This window comes from Rhinoderma darwinii, chromosome 9 (genome assembly GCF_050947455.1).
Source record: "Rhinoderma darwinii isolate aRhiDar2 chromosome 9, aRhiDar2.hap1, whole genome shotgun sequence".
In the NCBI taxonomy this organism is placed as follows: Eukaryota; Metazoa; Chordata; class Amphibia; order Anura; family Rhinodermatidae; genus Rhinoderma; species Rhinoderma darwinii.
In genome coordinates, this window is record NC_134695.1 from 106,378,757 (window position 1) to 106,402,696 (window position 23,940).

The 23,940-nt window shown below is 42.8% G+C and overlaps 1 protein-coding gene across 1 annotated transcript in view; it reads left to right on the forward strand.

The window, feature by feature from the left end:
• NAALADL1 (N-acetylated alpha-linked acidic dipeptidase like 1) overlaps positions 1–23,940 on the forward strand; it is a 50,131-nt gene that overhangs the window by 5,243 nt on the left and 20,948 nt on the right. Inside the window, exons 2-14 of the mRNA XM_075837157.1 lie at positions 277–449; positions 2,128–2,249; positions 2,798–2,917; positions 6,648–6,837; positions 7,008–7,101; positions 8,687–8,788; positions 11,545–11,630; positions 14,363–14,482; positions 16,424–16,509; positions 17,672–17,735; positions 19,176–19,243; positions 21,614–21,708; positions 22,784–22,874. Of these exons, the coding sequence (XP_075693272.1) occupies positions 277–449; positions 2,128–2,249; positions 2,798–2,917; positions 6,648–6,837; positions 7,008–7,101; positions 8,687–8,788; positions 11,545–11,630; positions 14,363–14,482; positions 16,424–16,509; positions 17,672–17,735; positions 19,176–19,243; positions 21,614–21,708; positions 22,784–22,874 (1,411 nt within the window). The remainder of the gene's footprint in view (positions 1–276; positions 450–2,127; positions 2,250–2,797; positions 2,918–6,647; positions 6,838–7,007; positions 7,102–8,686; positions 8,789–11,544; positions 11,631–14,362; positions 14,483–16,423; positions 16,510–17,671; positions 17,736–19,175; positions 19,244–21,613; positions 21,709–22,783; positions 22,875–23,940) is intronic.

Here is a 23,940-nt window from a genome sequence, read left to right on the forward strand (position 1 = left end):
CATCATTACTTAGTTAAAGGGGATCTGTCATTATGAAATATTGCCTTTACACACCCGTTTTGCTCAGCGGAACAGGCATGGTATGTCTATGGCGAAAGGACGTTGTTGCTGCTTATCACCCTGTCCAATCGCTAACATGAGACTTCACGGAGCAGCCATGCTATCCCCAAAGATATGAGTCTTGATAGATCTTGTTCACATTCTCCTTTCATTTCTCAATGTAATCCATCTTTACAGACACCAGTATAACATAAACTATCTCTCCCTTTTGTACAGGAAACTTAGTAAGTATCCTCACATGGCCACTACTAAGGGGGATGAAGAATTAGTGAAGATGATCCTCAATCAATGGAAAGACCCAAAATTTGGGCTTGATGAAGCTAAGGATGAAAGATACAATGTCTACCTATCATTCCCTAAAGCAGACACTCCCAACAATGTTCAAGTCGGTATGTAAGAGTCAAATTTCCTGGAAGAAAGTGGCACATAGTAGCCCTAAAATGATAATGCTACATGACATAATGGATACCTTACTTGTAGTAATAGTCCTTTGAAGTAATAGTCCTTTGTAGTAATAGTCCTAAACATAATAGATGGAATTTGTATAGATTATTGGTCGGGGAACCAGTTTATCAAAATTGAAATCTGGTTATCAAAACTAAAGTTTTAAAGATGTCACAAATTCATTCTATTTAGGTAAAATAATACTCTCCTATTAATATGGCAGCCTTCTGCAGAGTAGTGAAAAGGGAAGATATGTATTCTTTGTTAAATCCGATATTTTGATAAAAGTTTTTGTCATATAAAACTTCTAAACCAGACAATTTAATGAAATATAAAGGCAATGTCTTAAAGAGTAACTGTCGTTTTATAAAACTTTTGACATGTCATAGTGATACGTCAGAAGTTTTAATTGGTAAGCCTTCTATGAGCCTGTCTTCAGCTAACCCTGCCACTCTAAAAATAGTCGAAAAGAGCCGAAGTGCACCCATTACAGCCAAAGGAACACTGCTCTCGGCTGAGCACTTCTGCCCCTTTATTTCTGCGATAGGTCGGGATCTCAGCACCCGGACCCCCACCGATCAAAACTCCTGACATGTCACTATGACATATCAAAAGTTTTATGAAATGACAGCTCGTCTTTAACCTTATCTTAAAGAGGCTCTGTCACCAGATTTTGCAGCCCCTACCTGCTATTGCAGCAGATAGGCTCTGCAATGTAGATTACAGTAACGTTTTTATTTTTAAAAAATGAGCATTTTTGGCCAAGTTATGACCATTTTGGTATTTATGCAAATGAGGCTTGCAAAAGTCAAACTGGGCGTGTTTAAAGTAAAAGTCCAACATCGGGGCGTTTTTACTACTTTTACTAGCTGGGCGTTCTGACGAGAAGTATCATCCACTTCTCTTCAGAACGCCCAGATCTGGCAGTGCAGACACACAGCGTGTTCTCGAGAGATCACGCTGTGACGTCACTCACTTCCTGCCCCAGGTCCTGCATCGTGTCGGCCACATCAGCACCCAGAGGCTACAGTTGATTCTGCAGCAGCATCAGCGTTTGCAGGTAAGTAGCTACATCGACTTACCTGCAAATGCCGATGCTGCTGCAGAATCAACTGAAGCCTCTGGTGCCGATGTGTCCTCGCTCGTCCGACACGATGCAGGACCTGGGGCAGGAAGTGAGTGACGTCACAGCGTGATCTCTCGAGAACACGCTGTGTGTCTGCACTGCCAGAAGCTGGGCGTTGTGTAGAGAAGTGGATGATACTTCTCGTCAGAACGCCCAGCTAGTAAAAGTAGTAAACACGCCCCGATGTACGCACATAATACACGCCCAGTTGGACTTTTACTTTAAACACGCCCAGTTGGACTTTTGCAAGCCTCATTTGTATAAATACAAAAATGGTCATAACTTGGCCAAAAATGCTCATTTTTTTAAAATAAAAAAGTTACTCTTATCTACATTGCAGCGCCGATCTGCTGCAATAGCAGATAGGGGTTGCAAAATCTGGTGACAGAGCCTCTTTAACTTAAAGTGTGTTTTATAACTTATTTATAGTACAGGTTTTTCTTTTTCATAATTAATTGTTATCAATGAATCCTTTCTATCTTCTTTTCACATATCAGTTACGCCAGGTGGCATACAACAAATGCAAACACAACTCACTGAGGAAAACTTAACTGATGATCAGAAGGACCCGGATGTGGTTAAGCCATTTGCTGCATATGCCCCCAGTGGAAATCCAAAGGTATGCAACTGAGATGCCCAACACTGGTACAAGACTAAGAGTCTATACAGAAACTGAACAGCAAACTACCCAATATTGCCTAACCACTTGAAAAGCTGGTACAGTTTTACTACACCTTGCAAATAGTTCAACTACCTACTTTATATTTTATATCAGACATGGGATACAGTTTTTAACACCATACAGAAAAACTGGAGAGGGTTCAAAGACATGAAACTAGATTGATATGAGGGATAAGAGGTCTGTTTTTTGTTGCAAGGTTGGAAAAATTAGGCTTTGAATAAGAACTATTCATGCCAAGAAATATACAGTAGACTAGGGGAAAGGCATTGTATCAATAATATAGGAAGGGCTCTGGATGGACTGGATCTAAGTAACTGCCCTTGTGGGATCAGAAACTTTTTTCCTGCATGAGAAAACTTGGTGGCCACAGATTTGTTTGCCTCCTCTTTGTCAAATAGCTAGATCACAGTTTCCAGCTTGTGTGACGTTTCCCTTTTTCATAGGACACAAAACCTAACATGTCTGATTATTTTCCGGACTCATAGGGAAAGCTGGTGTATGCCAATCAAGGCAAAATGAGTGACTTTGAAACCCTTAATAAAACAATTGTTCTGGAAGGGACCATTGCTATTGTGCGCTACGGAGGAGCTGGCAGAGCAGCTAAGGTTAGTATCTCAGTAGGTATTTTATTAAAGATTAAAGACAAAGCAAAGTGCTTTTATTTGCTAAAATACATTATATTTGCAGATAGAGGTGAGGCAATATTTTGTTTGCACTAATGAGTGATTTAATAATAACCGGCAGGGCTGCTGGTAATTTTTGCCCACATTGACCTGCAAACCCATCAGTAGTTTATGTTGGAATTTATTCTACCAATGGACTGTGCACACAGGATGCATACGTTGATCAGAGTCTATTTTTACAGACTACAGGTTGCCATCTACATTAACAGCCAGTGGCGGATTAAATGTACCATGGGCTCTGGACGGTTGACACAACTTGGGCCCCCTCCTTCCCCCTCACACGCAATTCAACCCCCCCAACCTGCTGACACTGTACCCGTCAGTGCCACTGACCTGACGGATACAGGTTTTAGCACTAGATACAGATGCTCTGTATTCAGGATATAAAGCAGCTGTATCTCAAAAAGTAAAAATTATTTTTAATAAGTATTCAGAAAGGGTTGCACCAAACCCCATACACTACTTTATTTAAAAAAAAAACTTTTTGAAAGGTTTACATAGCCTTTAACACATCAAATAAAAACAAATTGTAACACCTCTTTTTAAGGGCGGGTTCACACATGGCGGAATTCCACTTAAATTCCGCTGCGGACACTCCGCAGCGTTAATCCGCAGCGGAGCCGTTTCTCCATTGACTTTCACTTTAATTTAGCAGTGTTCGTTTACACGATGCGTACAATTCCGCTGCGGAGCATAGGCTGCGGAGCGGAATTTGGTGTCCGCAGCATGCTCTGTCTGTTGCGGAGCAGTGGCGGACTCATGGCGGAATTTCTCCATTGACTTCAATGGAGATTCTAAGTTCCGCAATGAAGTCCGCAGCTGTCATGCACATGTCATGTGTGCTGCGGATGCGTCTTGCTTTTTTAACTTGACATTTCTTCATTCTGGCTGGACCTAGGTATTTCTAGGTCTACAGCCAGACTGAGGAAGTCAATGGGGCTCCCGTAATGACGGGAGCGTTGCTAGGAGACGTCTGTAAATAGTCACTGTCCAGGGTGCTGAAAGAGTTAAGCGATCGGCAGTAACTGTTTCTGCACCCGGGACAGTGACTACCGATCCCAATATACATGTATCTGTAAAAAAACATATAAGTTCATACTTACCGAGAACTCCCTTCGTCTGTCTCCAGTCCGGCCTCCCAGGATGACGTTTCAGTGTAAGTGACGGCTGCAGCCAATCACAGGCCAAGCACAGGCTGCAGCGGTCACATGGACTGGCGCGTCATCCAGGGAGGTCGGGCTGGATGCCGAAAGAGGGACGCGTCACCAAGACAACGGCCGGTAAGTATGAAAATCGTTTACTTTCACTAGGGAAAGTGCTGTCCCTTCTCTCTATCCTGCACTGATAGGGAGAAGGGAAGCACTTTTCCCGCAGTCTGCAGCAGCTAGTCCGCATCAATGTACTGCACATTTTGTGCAGATCCGCTGCAGAATCTGCAACGCAGATTCTGTGCGGCATCGATGCGGACAGTTGCGGAGGAATTCCGCCATGTGTGGTCATGCCCTAAAGGGTAAGTAAATGTTCATTCAGTTTTATGGGACTTACAGAAACAGCGTAGCTCAGCAAGCTACGCTGTTTTCGTAACTCCCGACCATGTAATCAGGTTGTGGCCAGGAGGCAGCGAGAGCAAAAACAGGTGGACATGTCATACATTTCCCTTATGGGAAAACTGAGGGCTGTATGGGGGGGATTATTTTGCAAGGGAAGGTGAGGTTGTCTCACTGACTGCTGGGGGCTCTACAGGGAGGTCTGAGTGTCTGATTCTGACATCTCTGTGGGGGGGATAGCCCCCCCATAGAGCCCGCTGCTCAGACCTCCCTATAGAGCCCCCAGAAGTTAGTCGCTTAAACTCCCCCCCCCCTATAGAACCCCCAGCAGTGAGACAATTTGGCTACCCCTTGCAAAATATTAGTAACTAGTGAGGGCTCTATGGGAAGGGGGGGAATTATACTGAATGGGGGGGTCTAACCTTCTAAGTGACTCCAGAGGACTCTATGAAGGGGGGAATAATACCTTCATCCCCCATAGAGCCCTCAGTATTTCAGTATTTATTATACAGCAGGGGGGAGGGGTTGAGCGTGTAACTGACTGCTGAGTATCTATGGGGGGAAATTATTCCCCCCTTCATAGAGTCCCCTGCAGTTAGTTAGATGTAAATCTCCCCCCTTGCTGTATAATAAATACTGAAATACTGAGGGCTCTATGGGGGGGGGGGGAGGTTATTCCCCCCTTCATAGAGTGCTCTGCAGTGAGTTAGATGGAAATCCCCTCCTTTGCTGTATAATTAATCCCCCCTTAGCGTCTGCCGATTGTTGCTTGGGGCAGGAGACGAACAGCAGACTAACCTTCCTCACCGCTCGACCACCGCCCCTGTCTTCTGTTCCTCACTGGAGTTACTTGCAGCGTCAAAGAGGGACGTGTTCTACCACCTAGCAGACGCACATCTGCTAGTCCTATCCAGCCCCTGCTATTACTATCCTTCCCCCTGAGCACTGCGCTGGTGGCTCTATTCCGTTCCAGTCCGCCCCTCCATTCCCTCCCTCTCTCCCTCCCTCTCTCTCAGCAGAGGCCATTAGCGGCGCTAGCACTGAGTCTCTTAAGTGATTTTTAAAATGATGTGCCGTTCGGGCGGCCATGGGCCCCCTGGGAGCCATGGGCCCCGGGCGGCCGCCCGAACTGCCCATATGATAATCCGCCACTGTTAACAGCAGTCTGTATTCTGCTGATGGGTCACAAGGACAAGCTTTCATTAATAATTTAATATAGTATAGTTCCTTATGTAATTCCCTAATACAATCTTAAAGCGATTATCAACACTTTATCACATGACATTCATATGTCTAACATTCTGTTCTGATTAATTTCTTAATATATCTTTATAGTAGTCAGTTTTTCTGATACAGAGCTACAAATCTCCTGCATAAAAATAAAGTAAAATAATAACATTATAGGCTGCCTGCCGCTGCTGAATGAATTGTATAATAAACAGTATGCAGTAAGCTCCCCCTACTGGTGGCTGTAGGCAGTCTGAATTTTAGCATTGACATCTACGTCTATGCAGAGGATGGTGAGATCTCTAAAAGGACTGAGCTCGAACCACTATAAAGATTTAGTAAGAAATTAATCGGCACAGAACTTTGGATTGCAATACAGACAAAATGGTGTTCAAAAGTAGACATTCACTTTATAGGGGTATTCGCAACTCACACATTTAACTGAAATGTGTGATAGATGCGGGTCCCAACTTTCACTTTTGTGGAGAACAGGGGTCCCTCAAGCCGCTGTCCCACTTGGCAAGGGTTAACCGACGGCTGCGGCATCCAGGCATAAAATAGGACAAGGGCAAAATCCATGTGAGCACAGGAAAACTATATACAGTACATTAAATGTATTTTTAGACATATATTTGCATAATGATTGTCAACATAAATACAAGCTGTAAATGAGGATTAAAGCCGATTATGTATGTTCCTTACGATCTGGAGAATTCTATAATTTACAGCAAGAATTTGTAGCAGAATAGAATCCTAGATCTTAGTTATAGGTTTTTATCTGTCAGTCTGAGCACTTTGAACTAGTATGACAACCCGGTGGATACGACCAGTAAGACATGTTTGAAGAAACAAATGCTAATGGTTTTCTTATTGCTTAGGCTATAAATGCTGCCAAATTTGGAGTGATTGGCCTCATTGTATATACAGACCCCAAAGATATCAATGATGGTAATGCTCTTGGGTCTCAGACATATCCTCATTCCTGGTATATGCCCCCATCTGGGGTAGAGCGCGGATCATATGTTGAAGACTTTGGAGATCTGCTCACTCCATATTATCCAGCTAAAAGTAAGTATACGTCATCATGTACCTGTATGGTCTTTGTATTTGGCATGGATCTCAACCCTCGCTTACATTACCCTATTATTATGCTTTGCATGACTTAGTCTGTTCTATGTGTGTTTCTTAAATCAAATCCTCATAATTTCAAATAATTAACTGTGAAATTGTTTTTCAAGCTTTTACCTACAGGAAAGATGAGAAGGATATTAACGGACTCCCCCCAATCCCAACTCAACCAATAGGATTTGGGGATGCAGAGAAACTTATATGGTAATTTGGCAAATAAACATAAACATTTTATTTTGTTCTAAATGATTCCAGTCAAAGCTGAAAATTTAGGTTTGAGTACCAATCCACCTCTTCCGCCAAAATGATACGGACAGGATTCCAGTTAGCAGAGATGTGGGCTGCTGTGCGCAGTATCCTTACCTTGAGAAGCTGTTTAAAGGTTTTGCACCCCTATGTGGCTATTGGGGAATATGGACGTCATAGGGGGAGATCCCATGCACAGGACCACCTCTACGAGCCAGAAGGGCTATTTGTTGGGGGTTTTGGGAGACTTTGGTAGGATAAACCCATTAACCCCTTAACGACCATGCCTATTTTGGCCTTAATGACCAAGCATTCTTTTTTATTTTTTTCATCTACACATTCAAAGAGTTATAACTTTTTTATTTTTCCGTCAACATAGGCGTATGAGGGCTTGTTTTTTGCGGGCCGAGTTGTATTTTTCAATGGCAACATTTTTTTGTGCATATATTATATTGATTAACGTTTATTAACTTTTTTGGGGGGAGGGAATTGGAAAAAAACGCTATTCCTGCATTGTTTTTCACATTTTAAATTTACGCCTTTCACTATGCGAGATAAATAACATGTAACCTTTATTCTATTGGTCGGTACGATTACGACGATACCACATATGTATAGGTTTTTTATGTTTTACTACGTTTGCACAATAAGAACCCTTTTAAACAAAAATAATAAATTTTTGCATAACCGCATTCCAAGGGCCATAACTTTATTATTTTTCCGTTGATATTGCCATATTAGGGCTTGTTTTTGGCAGGACATGTGTAGTTTTCATCGCTACTATTTTTGGGTGCATGGGTCTTCTTGATTAACTTTTATTTATTTCTTTTGGTTGGGGGAATGGAGAAAAAAAAGATTTTGCACACACGAAATCCCGCACTTGCGCATCGATGTCCTGTTCTGGTGCGTGTGCAATAACTAGATTTGAGGCCTGGACGAAGCAGGGAAGTGTATCGGACTATACATGACTGGCGAATGCGCCCTTTCTCAGACGGGATTTTGGTATTCACGGCGGGCCAGTTTTCGGTGGTGGGCAGGCATAATAGGAGGAACAAACAAGATTGCCAGATTATTACCATAAAAGGAGCTAAATGTTTGAAGACCGTTATTTACGGTTGGAGGAGGAGTTTAGGAGAGGGGCTAACGGCAATAAACTTTTGACAGCAGTGGCCAGCGAGGGACTAAGTAGAGTTCAATATGTGAAATGCTGGTTACAGGTTTCCTTTAAGCTGTGCCATTTATAATACTGATGTATTGACCCTCCTCAGGTACAAGTGCCCTGGACATACTGCTGCCTCTGCTCCCCCTTTAGCTACCCCCTGTATTCTAGGACATGTTACGCACATGTCTGATTCTGGGGTTCAACGTGCTGTTCAGACTCACAGGTTGTGCACCTCTGATCTCACTGATTGTAAATTGTACAACCACTAAGATTACATTTACACAATTTATATCTACCATACCTAGTTTGTTAGAAGAGTCCAGGAAATCAGAACTATGTGTTATGTGCTCTCATTAACACGCGTCACTTCTACTCTCACAGTCAACTGAATGGTACAGAAGCTGACGATGCCTGGCAAGGTGGCTTGTCATGTAAATACAACATAGGGCCTGGTTTTCACCCAGGTGGAGGATTCAGTGGGAGGTAAGATTTTCTTATTCGCCTTGATGCTAATACTTTGTAAGATATGTGTAGTAAGTGTGAAATGAAATTACTAAGTGGTTGGTGTTGTTCTGTTGGGAACATTAAAGGAGTTGTCTACTTTAGAATACTCTATGGCCAGAGTCATATATCCTTGGCCAGAGTCGAGAGCAGTTATAACAAACACCTCTGCTTTTCTTGCACCTCTCCTGCAAGACACGGACAAGCCATTTGAAGGCGCTGTTCTTAGAAGGTACTAATTCTCCTTGCGGAGATCCAGCAGGTAGGGAGTCTTAAGGGCAATGCTCCATGGATATTTTGCAAAGGGCACTGTGTAATTCACAATTTCCCCTGTGGTGCCACTGCAGGGATATTGAACACTAAGGCCCCATGCACACGACCGTAGATTTCGTCCTCAATTGCGGACTGTAATTACGGTCCGCATTTAAGGACCCATTCATTTTTATTGTCCACGGACACCTTCCCGTATATCTACAGGAAGGTGTCCGTCCCGTAGAAACCTTCCGTAAAAAATAGCACAGGTTTCCCCACAATTTACAGCTGATCGCTGTAATAGTGGATCCAGGATGATCAACAAGGTTTTTTACTTATTTATTTATTTAAAAAAAAACAAGGTTGTTATATTCACTTACTTTTTAGACAGATTTAGTAACAGTTGAGTATTTCCTGTAAATGATTTTGGGTTAAAAAAATATAAAAATCCAAATAATATGTGTGACAGGACGCCCCTCTATATATACTAGGTTTCAATGTATTTTTGTTTTGGACAACCCATTTAAGGCCCGTTTCAGATGGTCATAATACATCAATATATATTGAGTACTACGACTGCAACACCCCAACCCCGTACAGTTTTATTGAAGTGAACTAAGATCACCATAGATTTTTACACTGGTTGTTGTATGAAGTGACCCTTAGACTATGTTCACATCTGTGTTGGAGGCTCCATTAGGAGCCTCTTTCGCAGATTCCATCCAAAATCTCTGTCAAAATAGCGCAGCATTCAGCGCTATTATGTTCAGGTAAATGACGGACACCATGACAGAAACCTGACGAAACCCATTAAAATCAGTGGGTACCATCGGGCGCCATTGGTGTCCGTCATGTGATGGATCCAGCACTTCAGTTATTTTCGGTATCCTGTTTCTATGACCTTACAATGGACATAATGGCTCAGATGAGCACAGAGCCTATGTTTGTGACTATCCTTGAGACAAGCTGTTATAAGATTGTATACCTGCGGAACCACTCTACCCACTGCTATCTGACTGAACTGAGAGATCCACTTGATATGACTCTTTAGCTAATAGAGAGTGGTTGCACCAGCTCTAACAGCACAATGTGCTCTCATAGGGCATTTAACAAATGGCTGTCAAATCCAGACAAATTCCTTAAAGGGGTTGTACAGGATTAGAAAACATGGCTGCTTTCTTACAGAAACAGCACCACTATTGTGCATAGGTTGTGTCTGGTATTACAGCTCACATGTTTTGAAGTGAATAGGGCTGAGATGCAATACCATACAGAAATGGAGTTAACAAGCGCTGATCGATACGCTGTATCGTCCATCGGTGCTCGTTTACCAGCCAGGAAATGTGGCATGTAGAAGAACCTTAAGACTGGATTCATACGAGGTCATTACGTCCGTAATTGACGGACGTATTTCGGCCGCAAGTCCCGGACCGAACACAGTGCAGGGAGCCGGGCTCCTAGGATCATAGTTATGTACGACGCTTGGAGTCCCTGCCTCGCTGCCGGACAACTGTCCCGTACTGAAAACATGATTACAGTACGGGACAGTTGTCCGGCAGCGAGGCAGGGACTCCTAGCATCGTACATAACTATGATGCGAGGAGCCCGGCTCCCTGCACTGTGTTCGGTCCGGGACTTGCGGCCGAAATACGCCCGTCAATTACGGACGTAATCCAGCCTAAGGCCCTGCTGACAGACCAGATTTGCTGCATATTTTACATGATTTTTTTAAGTCAAAACCAGGAACGGAACCTAAACAAAAGAAATATATAAAGGACGGCCTTCTAGGTCTGCTCTCCTGGATCCAATTCTGGTTTTGGCTTAAAAAATGCATACAAAATCTGCAGAAAATATGCACTGTGTGAAAAAGGCATAAGGGCACGTTCAGACGTGGCAGAAATTTTCCGCTGCAGATTTCGCCGCAAATCCGCAGTAAATATTGAATGAATCTGCAGCAAAATTTGCATACTTCGCGGATATTTTGCGGCGTACTTGCCGTAGTTTTTAGCCTTTACATTACCAAGCCTGAATTCTGCAGTCAAAATCCGCTGCTTCTCTGCAACAGACTGTACATGCTGCGGAATGTAAGCTCATTTTCGTGCAGTTGTTTTCCGCAACGTTCGCACTAACTAAAAAGCTATAGAAACCAAAGCAAAAAAGTCTGCTGCAGATTTCCACTGCGGCCTCTGTGCAGTAGAATTCCGCAGCAAATCTGCCACGTCTGAACGTGCCCTGAGGGTGCAGTAACACCCAGCAGATTTTATTGCAGACATTTCTGTGACTGAAAATCAGTTCATTCATCCGATATGAAACTTGCAGAAACAACCACATTTAGATAAATGGAAGTGATTTTCAGTCACAGAAATTTCTGCAACAAAATCTGCCGCGTGTGACTTCACCCTATTTGTGAATAATTATCTGCACAGTAAATATAAGCCTGTATATCTAATCATAGTAATAACTCTTGAATCCTCCTTTTCCACCAGCGATGTTCAGGTCAATGTATATAATTACGCAGAAATTAAGCCTTCAGCAAATGTGATGGGCATTATCAGAGGAAGCGTGGAGCCTGGTAAGAGAATTACCACCGTTTTGTTTAAAGTGGACCTGTCACCTCTCCGAATATGTCTATTTTAGTAAATATTTGTATTCCCCATGAGATAACAATTCCGGACAATCTTTTAGTAGAACTCTGTGTTGTGTCATTCCTCTGTTATTGCTCCTAGAAATGTATGAATAAATTGACAACTGGGTGTTGCTATTTCACTCGACAATATGGTGTAACCCTACAAAACTCTGACTGTCAGCAGTAATTGGACAGTGTTAAAATGTGTAAGGACAAGGCCTATTCACAGAGGGAATGGTAAGAATCAGTTGTCAATTTATACATACATTTCCAGGGGGAATAACAGAGGAACAGCACAACACAGAGGTTCAAGAAAAGATGTTACAATGTAGAATTGATTTGACTGGATGTCTATTAAAGGAGAATAACATATTTAACAAACATCCATTTAAGTGTTAAAAGATTATAATAGTTTTTGCCCCTCCTTGGTAGGAGAGGCCCCTGCATTCTTCATCACATCCGTTCTGTTCTTTTTCTCCTTCTTTTCATTTGATCAATGATCAAAATAACTAATTCTGTCCATATCTATTTCCCCCATCTTCTGCTTGGTTGGTTCAAACTTCCATGTTTCCCGTTTTGCAGCCATGTTATTTTTTATTCATCAGAAGCTTGACCCATCAGCATACACATGAGATGCCTGTCAGCAGAATGCTCGTTTGTCCGGCAGCTATTTCTCCTGACGCCACCAAGAATGCTTTTTTTATTCAGTGGGCAGTGGGGAATAATACACATTTTTCCCACTCTTCTCCCAGCAGAACAAAGAATATCCTTCTTTCCACTTGATACCCGCTGTTGGTCGACAGTTAGGGAGCCCCTATAGACATTAGATTGTTGGCTGATTTTACTGAAATATGTCCATTTTAATATGTTGTAATCCCTGATTTAGGTTTTCATTGCCTTGTACACTGTACTCTGTACTGTTCTTCATTGTGCAATTGACCTTAAGACCCAGAGTTGATTGTTTTATCGACTCCTTATTACCTGTGGATCATTTACAATCATTTGCTTGTTTATGTTCTTATTTTTAAAAACTCTGTAGGTGTAAAAACTAGTGAGACTCCACAAATTGTTTATAATTTACTGCATTATATTTCCAAGCAATTGAAATTATGAAGCTAGTCTAATGGACCCTTTTTGTTAAAAAGTGATCTTCCCCTTTAAAGCGGTTGTGCCATCAATAGAAATGGCAATACACCTGTCCCATACAGTATAATGCCCCTATAGATTTCCCCATAGAGTATAATGCCTCCATAGCTACCACCATACACTATAATGCCCCCATAACTACCACAATACACGTTAATACCCCCTTAGCTGCCACCATACACTATAATGCCCCCACAGCTGCCCCATACAGTATAATGCCCCTGTAGCTGCCCCATACAGTATAATGCCCCATAGCTGCCCCATACAGTATAATGCCCCTCTAGCTGCCAACATACAGTATGATGCCCCTTTGCTGCCCCATACAGTATAATGCCCCCATACAGTATAATGCCCCCTTAGCTGCCCCTAGTGCCAGTGCCCACATAGTGCCACAGTGACCATGTAGATAGTGCCACACACCCCTTAAAGATAGTGCCACCCTCCTGTAGATAGCAATACCACCCCATAGCCATTGGGACTCCCTCTAGGGGCGGAATCCCCAGCCAGAGTGTCAGCAACACCATGGTCGGGGATTCCGCTCCAGGAGGAGCCACTGACATCACTGTCCATATATGGACAGTGAAGTCAGGGAATCCCTCTGGCCAGGGATACGCTCTGGCCAGGGATTCTTCTACAGGAGGAGCCACTGATGTCCATATATGGACAGTGATGTCAGTGATGTCAAGGAATCCCTCTAGGAGTGGAATCCCCAGCCATAGAGTCGGCAATGCTCTGGCAGGGGATTCTGCTACAGGAGGAGCCACTGACGTCACTGCCCATGCTTCCCCGGACTCTCCGCTTAAAGTAGCACTGTGCCCGGTGAGTCCTCTGTACTCATGCTGAAGCAGAGAACTGACGGTTCCATGCTTCAGCATTGGATTCAACTGTACCTGCGTCCTGAGGACACAGATACAGTTGACACCAGTAGTCCAGGACATACCACCGGCTGCCCGGGACAGCAGGACACAGCCTGAAATCCGGGACTGTCCTGCTGAATTCGGGACGATTGGGAGGTATGGGCCTCATGCCCACGATCTTAAGGGTTTTTACTGTCCGCAGATATGGATCCGACGGCTACGCATACACATCCATAGAAGTCCGTGCTGCAATTGCGTAAAAGAGTAGGACATGTTCTATATTTTGCAGATCATTTATACGGCACAGACACACATCTGTAAATATACGGAAAGGTGTACGTGGCCAATAGAAATGAGTGGGTCCGTAATTTCAACCGTAATTACGGATCCGTAATTACAGATGAAAACAACGGCCGTGTGAATGCGGTCTAATGTCATTCATTTATCTCCCTAAAAGACATCAGTAATACGGATCTGTAATACTGAGGAAATACTGATGCAATATCATCCGTAATACATCCTTATTACGATTCCGTATTACGGATATTTCCAAATATTACGGATATTTCCAAATATGCTCGTGTGAAAGAGGCCTTAGGTTCTTTTTCTTATTACCCGCATATCCTAAAATGTTACACAGCAGCTCATATCTTTATATCTTGTGTGCGCTTACAGATAGGTATATATTATACGGCAATCACAGAGACAGCTGGGTCCACGGAGCTATAGACCCCAGCAGCGGTACCGCAGTCATGCTGGAAGTTACAAGGGTGCTTGGAACCAAGGTCAAAGAAGGTACATGCCTTATTATTGTCATCTAATGCTTTATTACTGTATTCCTGGCGTGAATGCTTAGCAATAACTAGGATGGGTTAAACTTTTGCTTATTCGTTATTGATGTCAGTCCAGTCTGGTAAATGAATGTTATAACGTATGATTACCAAGGAGTTCAGGATGTAGGGTGGACTTTGAGGGATATTTACGGATAAGATATCTAGTTCTAATCAAGTAAAGTATGATTTATGATGGTTAACAATATTGTCAGGATGGACAGAATTAAAATGGTTTTCCCTACAGTTAACATTTATCACCTATCCACAGAGAATCGGCAACGCTTTGGCCTGGGATTCCGCTCCTAAAGGGATCCCCTGACGTCACTGTCCATATATGGACAGTAATGTTAGGGGCTTTAAGATGCCAGAAACCTCGGCTAGGGCGTCGGCAACGATCTGGCCGGGGATTCCGCTCCAAGACGGAGCCCTTGATGTCAATGTCTGTACATGGACAGTAACGTTAGGGGCATTGAGATGCCTGGAAATCCCGGCCAGAGTGCTGGCAATGCTCTTGTCAGCGATTTCGCTTCAAGAGGGAGCCCCTGACATCACTGTCTATATGGACAATAATGTTATGAGCTTTGAGATGACCCTGGCCAGAGCATTCTCCAGTCCCGGAGTCCTCGGCCACAGCGCTACCAATGCTCTGGCCGGGGGGGTGACGACTCTGTTGTTGAAAGCCACTGACATTACTGTTCATACATGGACAGTGACATCAGGGGCTTCAGAGGGGCTGGAATCCACAGGCAAGGCACTACCTGATGTTATACGTTCAACATATACATGTGACGGATGTAAAAAAAAAAAAAAGCATCCCACGTGCATATGTTTTTTTTTGCGGGATCCCTCAGGATGGAATAGCGTAGTATACTATGTTATTCCATCCTCCAAAAAAAAGGTATACCACGGAATACCAGCCCGACGGAGGCCAAAAGGACACTCGTTTGGACTCCATCAGGCTAATGGAGCCCTATGGACACGTTTAGCGTGTACGTAGGGAACTTTTCCAACGTGCATGCTAAACATAGGGCCAAAATGTGATGTAAACAGGGCCTTACAGGTTTTGTACTGGAACCTAGGAGCTTCAAGTTACCCCTTTGTTCTCAGTTACATTATTTTATTATATTTTTTCCTGGAAAACCCTAATGACAATTAAAATGGCCACCACTTCACCTATCTAGGCAACTGATGGCAAATCTGTAAAGTTCTGCAATGACACATCCTCAATTTAATCAGTTTAACATTTTTAATGTAAGGGTATGTGAACACGGTAGCAGGCATTTACGGCTGAAATGACAGACTGTTTTCAGAAGAAAACAGCTGCCTCGTTTCAGCCGTAAATGCTCCTCCTCGTAATATACGAGGCGTCTGTGACGCTCGTATATCTTGAGCTGCTCTTCATTGAGTTCAATGAAGAACAGCTCAAATTACGTTGCAAAGAAGTGCCCTGCACTTCTTTGCCGAGGCAGTCAATTTACGCGTCGTCGTTTGACAGCTGTCAAACGACAACGCGTAAATTACAGGTCGTCTGCACAGTACGTCGGCAAACCCATTCAAATGAATGGGCAGATGTTTGCCGACGTATTGCAGCCCTATTTTCAGGCGTAAAACGAGGCATAATACGCCTCGTTTACGCCTGAAAATAGGTCGTGTGAACCCAGCCTAAGAGTGACAGATCTGGCTGCTGCTGCCTTCTGGAGAGTGGTTGGGAATCGCTGTCTTTTCTATTTTTTTCTAAGCAAAGTTTTTTAAAACTGAACATAAGGTTCTCAGTATACATTTTGCAATTGTTGCCACAGCAACCACACACAAGTGGGTACCTACCCTAACATTAAGCGCAGAACCCCATGAACACAAAAAAACCCACATATTTCATTATACTTATTGTACTTATTGTTAATAGGCAAATGGCGCCCACGTCGAACAATCATTTTTGGAAGCTGGGGTGCAGAAGAATTTGGTTTAATTGGATCTACAGAATTTGTAGAGGTAAGAATAACATGTCATCTTTTGCCTGGCAATGATACTATATTACAGTTGTTTCGAAAAGCACAGTGGACTGCTCTTTTAAATGCAGTTTGGGCTCCATATACTGAACAAACATAAAAGCATTCCTTTTTGGCAAACATTTGACTACTAAAGTCTATGGACACATCTGGGTATACCCTGGGAGATTTTCCAAGAATATATTCTGGGAGTACACCACAAAGACAGGGTGTGAATCGAGTCTATTTTATTCCTCAGTGGAAGAGTATGTTCACACGGCAGCGTCCGTAATGGCTGAAATTACGGGGCTGTTTTCAGGAGAAAACAGCTCCGTAATTTCAGCCGTCATGGCATGTTGAGGCGCTATTTCGCAGCGTCCTTTACGGACGTAAATGGAGCTGTTTTCCCATGGAGTCAATGGAAAATGACTCCATTTACGTCTGAAGAAGTGACAAGGCACTTCTTTGACGCGGGCGTCTATTTACGCGCCATCTTTTGACAGCGACGCGTAAATATACGCCTCGTGGGAACAGACCAACGTCAAACCCATTGCTTTCAATGGGCAGATGTTTGTCAACGCTTTCAAGCCGTATTTTCGGGCGTAATTCCACGCGTAAAACGCCCGAATTACGTCCGTAAATAAGCCGTGTGAACATACCCGAACAGTGGCAGACATCTAACCATCTTAGACTGCAGATTGGATCACTAGGGAAGAGAAGAGAGCAGGACAATGTATTACATTGCACACAAACCTGAATTTTCAGATTTTAAATGAATCACAAGTGGAGTACTTGCTTTGTATTTTCGCAGAGTATTTTTTCGATGCATGCAAAGAAAATTCAGTGTTGCAGAATATTTTGCCCATAGTCATACATTGTAAAGTTTTTGTCAGCGTATGTTTGTGCTGCGGAAGGTACAAAGCAAGTATGCCATATGTGACTGCATCCTGAGGGAGATTGCTTGCTTGAGTATGTAGAGGTCCTCAAACCTTAGTTAAAAGAGTCCCTAAAAGTGTTCTCCCTTGGCCAGGGTAATTAGAATATTACTACTCTGAGGTGGGTGTCATCTATTAAGAATGGGTCAGGTGAAATCTAATTTTGAAGTACTAAAAAGTTTGTTAGATTTTTTTGCCTTAACAGAAAACCTTCGTTCTTTTCCTGTGTAGGACTACTATAGTAAGCTACGGGACAGAACTGCAGCATACATCAATGTGGACATTTCTGTGTTTGGTGAGGACCAATTAAGTAACTGTGATAAGTTGTCGTTAAATTGTTATTACATTTTAGTTTTTGGTAAATATGTGTCATATGTGATTGTATATTATCATGAAAAATGTATAAGCGCAAATTTGAAAAATGGCTAATAGAGTCCAGAAAACCGACACGGGTGGTGTGGCCAAATTAAGCCGAGACATTTTTTGAGACTACGAATGATATATGAGACATTTTATACTTAATATTAGAGACAATTTATCCGGTTTCACACGAGCATAATACAGGCGTCCATGGGAAACTAGTCTTACTATTAATGACGCTACGTAATGCCAAAACCAGTTCCAGCAATTGAAAGGATCTTGTCATTGCTGTGCTTTTAATCTGATCTCCTTCCTATACCTTTCAACCTTGAGAACTTTTAAGTCTTTGGAGGTTTTATTCAAGGTTCAGAAAGTATACTATACTATATATATATTATATTAGATGCAATAAATACATATATCAAAGCAAGAATTGCTACAGTGTGAATTGCCTAGTGTCTTAAGGAAATTGGTAGAATCCCAAGTAGCTTTTGCATTGTAAATAACGACTCTTGTTTGAGAATCTTTTCTTTAATATATTAGGCATACTATTGTCTAAAGACAGAAACTTGTGAGATTTACTTCCCCTACCTAAGTGTTCTCCAACCTGTGCCTCTCCAGCTGTTGGGAACCTACAACTCCCAGCAGGTGGCTATGGTTATCAGGTCATGCTGAGAGTTGTAGTTTTCCAATTGCCGGAGAGCCACAGGTTGGAAACCACTGCTCTACCTAATGACATAAGAGATCCTTTTGAAGTCAATGGGCTTTGTTGTGCAAAACAATTTTCAAAAAGCATCCTGTCCGTTGCAAAGGTTTTTTTTTTCCTATGGTTTGCTATGGAAGCTATGGTTTCCGTTTGACTCTCCTTTGATGAGTTCCTCCAGCGGAAAGTCTGACGGAACCGAACCCATCAACAGAAACCTTGACGCTGATGTGGACAGGCCCATTGTCATCCATATTTTCATCCCTTGCCCAGTTAACTTCATTTTTATTTGAAGTTGATGGTAACTGATGAAAATGATGGAATGTCATTTTTTTTTTTACAATGGGTCTATAAAGACTGGTGACAAATGATGAAAACTGATAACATCTGATGCATTTTTATATAATTTTTTTTTTCATTAGTTATGATCATGTCATAAATGAGAAAACTGAGCAAAATGTGACTGACAGGTGTGAACACCAAAAAAAACTGAAGCTTTCTTAACCGTATGGCAGGAAAGGATTTACAATGTAGTCCCAGGTCAGGGATTACGAGACTGGGCAGGATATTGTGCTTTTTAAGAAACGCTAATCTAATAAAATAATGATTACAGAACACACGGATTTAATTTCAGTTTTCTGATCGTATTCTGATATTTCTGTCTCTAACCAGCAAATGCAACACTAAGAGCTCAAGGGACGCCACCAGTACAGAATGTCATTTTCGCTGCTGCAAAACAGGTAAAGTATCAGCTTATCACTAGCATGTAATGCAGAGGCAACAGTGGCATAGCTAGCAGGGGGGGGCAGGGGCCTCGGGCCCACTGAGGTGATGGGGTCCACCGCTCCTGCCATGGCCGCCACCGTTCCCGCCTTGACCGCACGCTAGGCACGTCTGCTAGAACATACCTCTGACGCTGCCCACCAGAGAGGAGCAGAAGAAGCCTGCGTGTGAGGAGAGGGTGAGCAAGCGCCCCTCCCCAATAAGTGGATGGATACAGGGATGATGGGTTGGTATATACAGGGATGGTGGGGTTAATGCTGTGATGATGGCTGGACTACCCATCATCCCTGTATATAACAACCATCATCCCTGTATATAAACCCCATCATCCCTGTATATACCAGCCAGGCTGGTATATACAGGAATGTTGGGGGTTATAAACAGGGATGATGGCTGGTATATACAGGGATGATGGGAGTTATATACGGGGATGATGGCTGGTATATACAGGAATGATGGTGGTTAAATACAGTGATCATGGCTAGACCAGCTATAATCCATATATATATAAAACCCCCATCATCTCTGTATATACCAGCCATCATCCCTGTATAGAACCCCCATCATTCCTGTATATACCAGCCTGGAAAGTATATACAGCTAAGATGGGGGTTATAAACAGTGATGATGGCTAGTATATACAGGGATGATGATTTTTATATACAGGGATGATGGGTAGTTCAGCCGTCATCCCTGCATTAACCCCCATCATCCATGTATATACCAGCCATCATCACTGTTTATAACCCCCATCTTACCTGTACATACTAGTTAGGCTGGTATATACAGGTATGATGGGGGTTATATACAGGGATGATGGCTTGTATATACTGTACAGGGATGATGGGGTTATATACAGGGAAGATGGGGGTTATATGCAGGGGTGATGGCTGGTATATACAGGGCTGATGAGTGCTATATATCCTGCCATTTACTTTCAGAGAGGTCTGCAACACTTTCTAATGCAAACTGCTCTGTCAGAGAAAAATGTTTAAATTTAGTAAGAATGGTAAATATAGCAGCATATGCAGCACTCTTGCTCTTTCAGGGTATGTTCACACGGCCAAATTTCAGACGTATACGAGGCGTATTATGCCTCGTTGTACGTCTGAAAATAGGGCTGCAATACGTCGGCAAACATCTGCCCATTCATTTGAATGGGTTTGCCGACGTACTGTGCAGACGACCTGTAATTTACGCGTCGTCGTTTGACAGCTGTCAAACGACGACGCGTAAATTTACTGCCTCGGCAAAGAAGTGCAGGGCACTTCTTTGCCACGTAATTTGAGCCGTTCTTCATTGAAATCAATGAAGCACGGCTCAAGGTTTACGAGCGTCTCAGACGCCTCGTAAATTACGAGGAGGAGCTTTTACGTGTGAAACGAGGCAGCTGTTAACAGTCTGTCTTTTCACACGTAACTGCCTCTCAGCGTGTGAACATACCCTCAGAATAATGACCACTATAATTAGAATCCGCCTCTTCAGTTGTAAAAATGCGTTGGGGGGGCCCACTGGGTTGGGGCACACTCAGATATGTTTCGCCCCCCGTGTGCTAAACCCCTAGCTACGGCTCTGACAGGCAAGAAAGGTCAATAGTCTCATATATATATATATATATATATATATATATATAGTTGTGTGGATATAGTTTGCCGAAGTAGTAACCAAATAGACTGTTTTTTCGGGAGTAAAACATTGATGGCCTGTCTCTTCAGAAAAGGCCTTCAATGTTTGATCATTTGGGGTCAGACTCCCAGACCCCTGTCAATCAGCAAACTGTACTGTCTCTTCATTGTTTACATAGGAACATCAGTTTGTTCTGTACTGCAGCTCAGCCCCATTAAAGCTGGAGCACCGTTGCTCTTACACTCTGCTGGTCAGCTATGTTCCTGGGGCTAGACACCCACCAATCAAACGTTGATGGCCTTTTACTCCTGGGCTCTCTGAAAACCCAACAAGAAGGTTCAGGGCTTAAACCTAAATGTACCAATGATTACAATTATGCAAGAACAAAGATCTACAAAAAAAACTGCGATATCGAATGGCGGTGGTTCCTGTCCTATGAGAATTGAGTTTAAACAGGGCTCATAACCAGGGAGGTAGCATAGAAGGTCACATATAGCCTTTATTGCTTACATCTTTTTTCAAACAAAATATACATATAAGCTACCATTAGATGTAGACCGGTGGACTAGGTCCAGGTAAGGTTGTGTGCAATATAGGATTAGAAAGTTAGCCAGGCATATTTGTAATACATGTCCACGACAGGCAGAAATAGTTACCACAACTGATCCACTGCTCACCATTCCCTCCCATAATCTTTATAGGTGGAAACACCAGTGAGCCCTTCCTTGAGTGTGTACGACAACTGGATCCGTTACTTTAACCGAAACAGCTCGCTCTATGAAGGACTGATACCACAGTAAGTCCACGAAACATGTCTACTTAGCACATCCATGGCTCTATTCACACTTCTGTTAGGTTTTCGTTGCTATTTGTCAACTAGGATAGTTTAGACACCCGATGGAAACCTGATGGACCCATTATAAGTAAATTATATTCATTTACAGAAAAAAATAGCAGGTCGGCATACCAATATGCAGGTGAAGTAAATTATTTTTATTTCAATTAATCTATATTATTGATCACACCACTGCATAGAACGTAGCAACGTTTTGGGCGTTAAAGAGTTGCAGCAGTCCGCACATCACAGTGCTGCACGTACAATTTCCCTAGAAGAACTGTAAAGCATGGGTGTGAAAATTTTATGGTTTAAGACTACATGACACTGACCCTAAACATACTAGTAAATCCACCAAGGAATGGCTGAAAAAAAAAATGAACGAAGGGTCCTTGAATGGCTAAATTAAAGCCCCGATTCGAGATGTGTGGTGGGATTTGATGCACAGCTGAAAAAAATTCTCCATGAAGGAGTAGGAAAAAAAATTTCCCAGTCGATGTCCGAGACTGGTAGACATTTATAAGAAACACCTTCTGTAGGTTGTTTATGCCGCAGGGGGCAATACCAGGTATTAGAGCTAAGGGTGCACTTTCTTTTTCCACAGAAGGACCCTACAGCTTGCAGGTATTACATCTATGGTAATAGGACCATTAGAAAATACGTGTCTACTGCCATATACTTCTGATAAAATTTATGAATTTGTGAGCGCAGTTCACACTTATCCATGGTTTGATAACCTGCTGCCTGGAAACGTCACACAGGTTTCCATCAGACTTTTCAGTATTTTTGAACGCAAGATTAGCACAGCCTGCAGAACTATTCTTGCTGTCAATAATAGTGCTGCATGAAAGACAATGGGGTACATCAGAACTCACTGGTATCCATTTGAAAATGGATCCAGCATAGCTGTCATGGCACTGATATAAATGAAAACCATAATGCTAATGTAATAAAACATAGCATTTCCTTTATTTCCACTGCCATATGTTTCCACATTTACATGTATTTATTATATTATCTACATTTTTCCATATAGGCTGGGTACACTCGGTGCAGGCAGTGACTACGCTCCATTCCTTCATTATTTGGGCATCAGTTGCATGGACCTCGCATACACCTATGACAGGGTAACGGAGCTAAACAGATCATAAAGATCAATCAAATTGGCTGTATGAAGTACTGAGTAAAAATTAAGTTGAAAAACTTTGTAAATATATTATATTATTTATCTTGTACTTAACGTGAGTTACAGCCTGTTTTATACTCCAGTGCTGAATTCATAATCCTTCAGGCTTCAGAGTTAAAATCACTTCGTAGAGTTTATGACTGACCACTTTCTTCCGTGGTACAAAAATAAGAACCGTTCCTTCCGTAGCAAAATTATCTTAATGCATGACAATGCACCATCTCATGCTGCAAAGAATACCTCTGTGTCATTGGCTGCTATGGGCATAAAAGGAGAGAAAATCATGGTGTGGCCCCCATGTTCCCCTGACCTCACCCCTATTGAGAACCTTTGGAGCATCCTCAAGCAAAATATCTATGAGGGTGGGAGGCAGTTAACATCTAAACAGAAGCTCTGGGAGGCTAGTGTGTGGCAGTATTTACAAGGGGGTCTGTGTGGCAGTATTTACAAGGGGGTCTGTGTGGCAGTATATATACAAGGTGCTGTGTGGCAGTATATACAAGTGGGACTGTGTGGCAGTATATACAAGGGGGGCTGTGTGGCAGTATATACAAGGGGTGCTGTGTGGCAGTATATACAAAGAGCGCTGTGTGGCAGTATGTACAAGGGGCGCTGTGTGGCAGTATATACAAGGGGGGGGTCTGTGTGGAGGTATATACAGTATCAACATAGGGTAGTATCTACATGGGGCTGTGTGGCGCTATCTACTGGGGCATGTGTGTGACGCTATCTACAGGGGGCTGTGTGGCGCTATCTACAGGGGGTCTGTGTGGCACTATCTATAGGGGCAGTGGTGTAATGAAGGATTCTTTCACTGATGTGTGTGGCTTTCTACAAGGTCGACTGTGTGTGGCTATCTACAAGGGGGGCTGTGTGCGGCTATCTACTAGGGGGGCTGTGTATGGCTATCTACAAGGGGGGGCTGTGTGTGGCTATCTACAAGAGGGGCTGTGTGTGGCTATCTACTAGGGGGGCTGTGCATGGCTATCTACAAGGGGGGGCTGTGT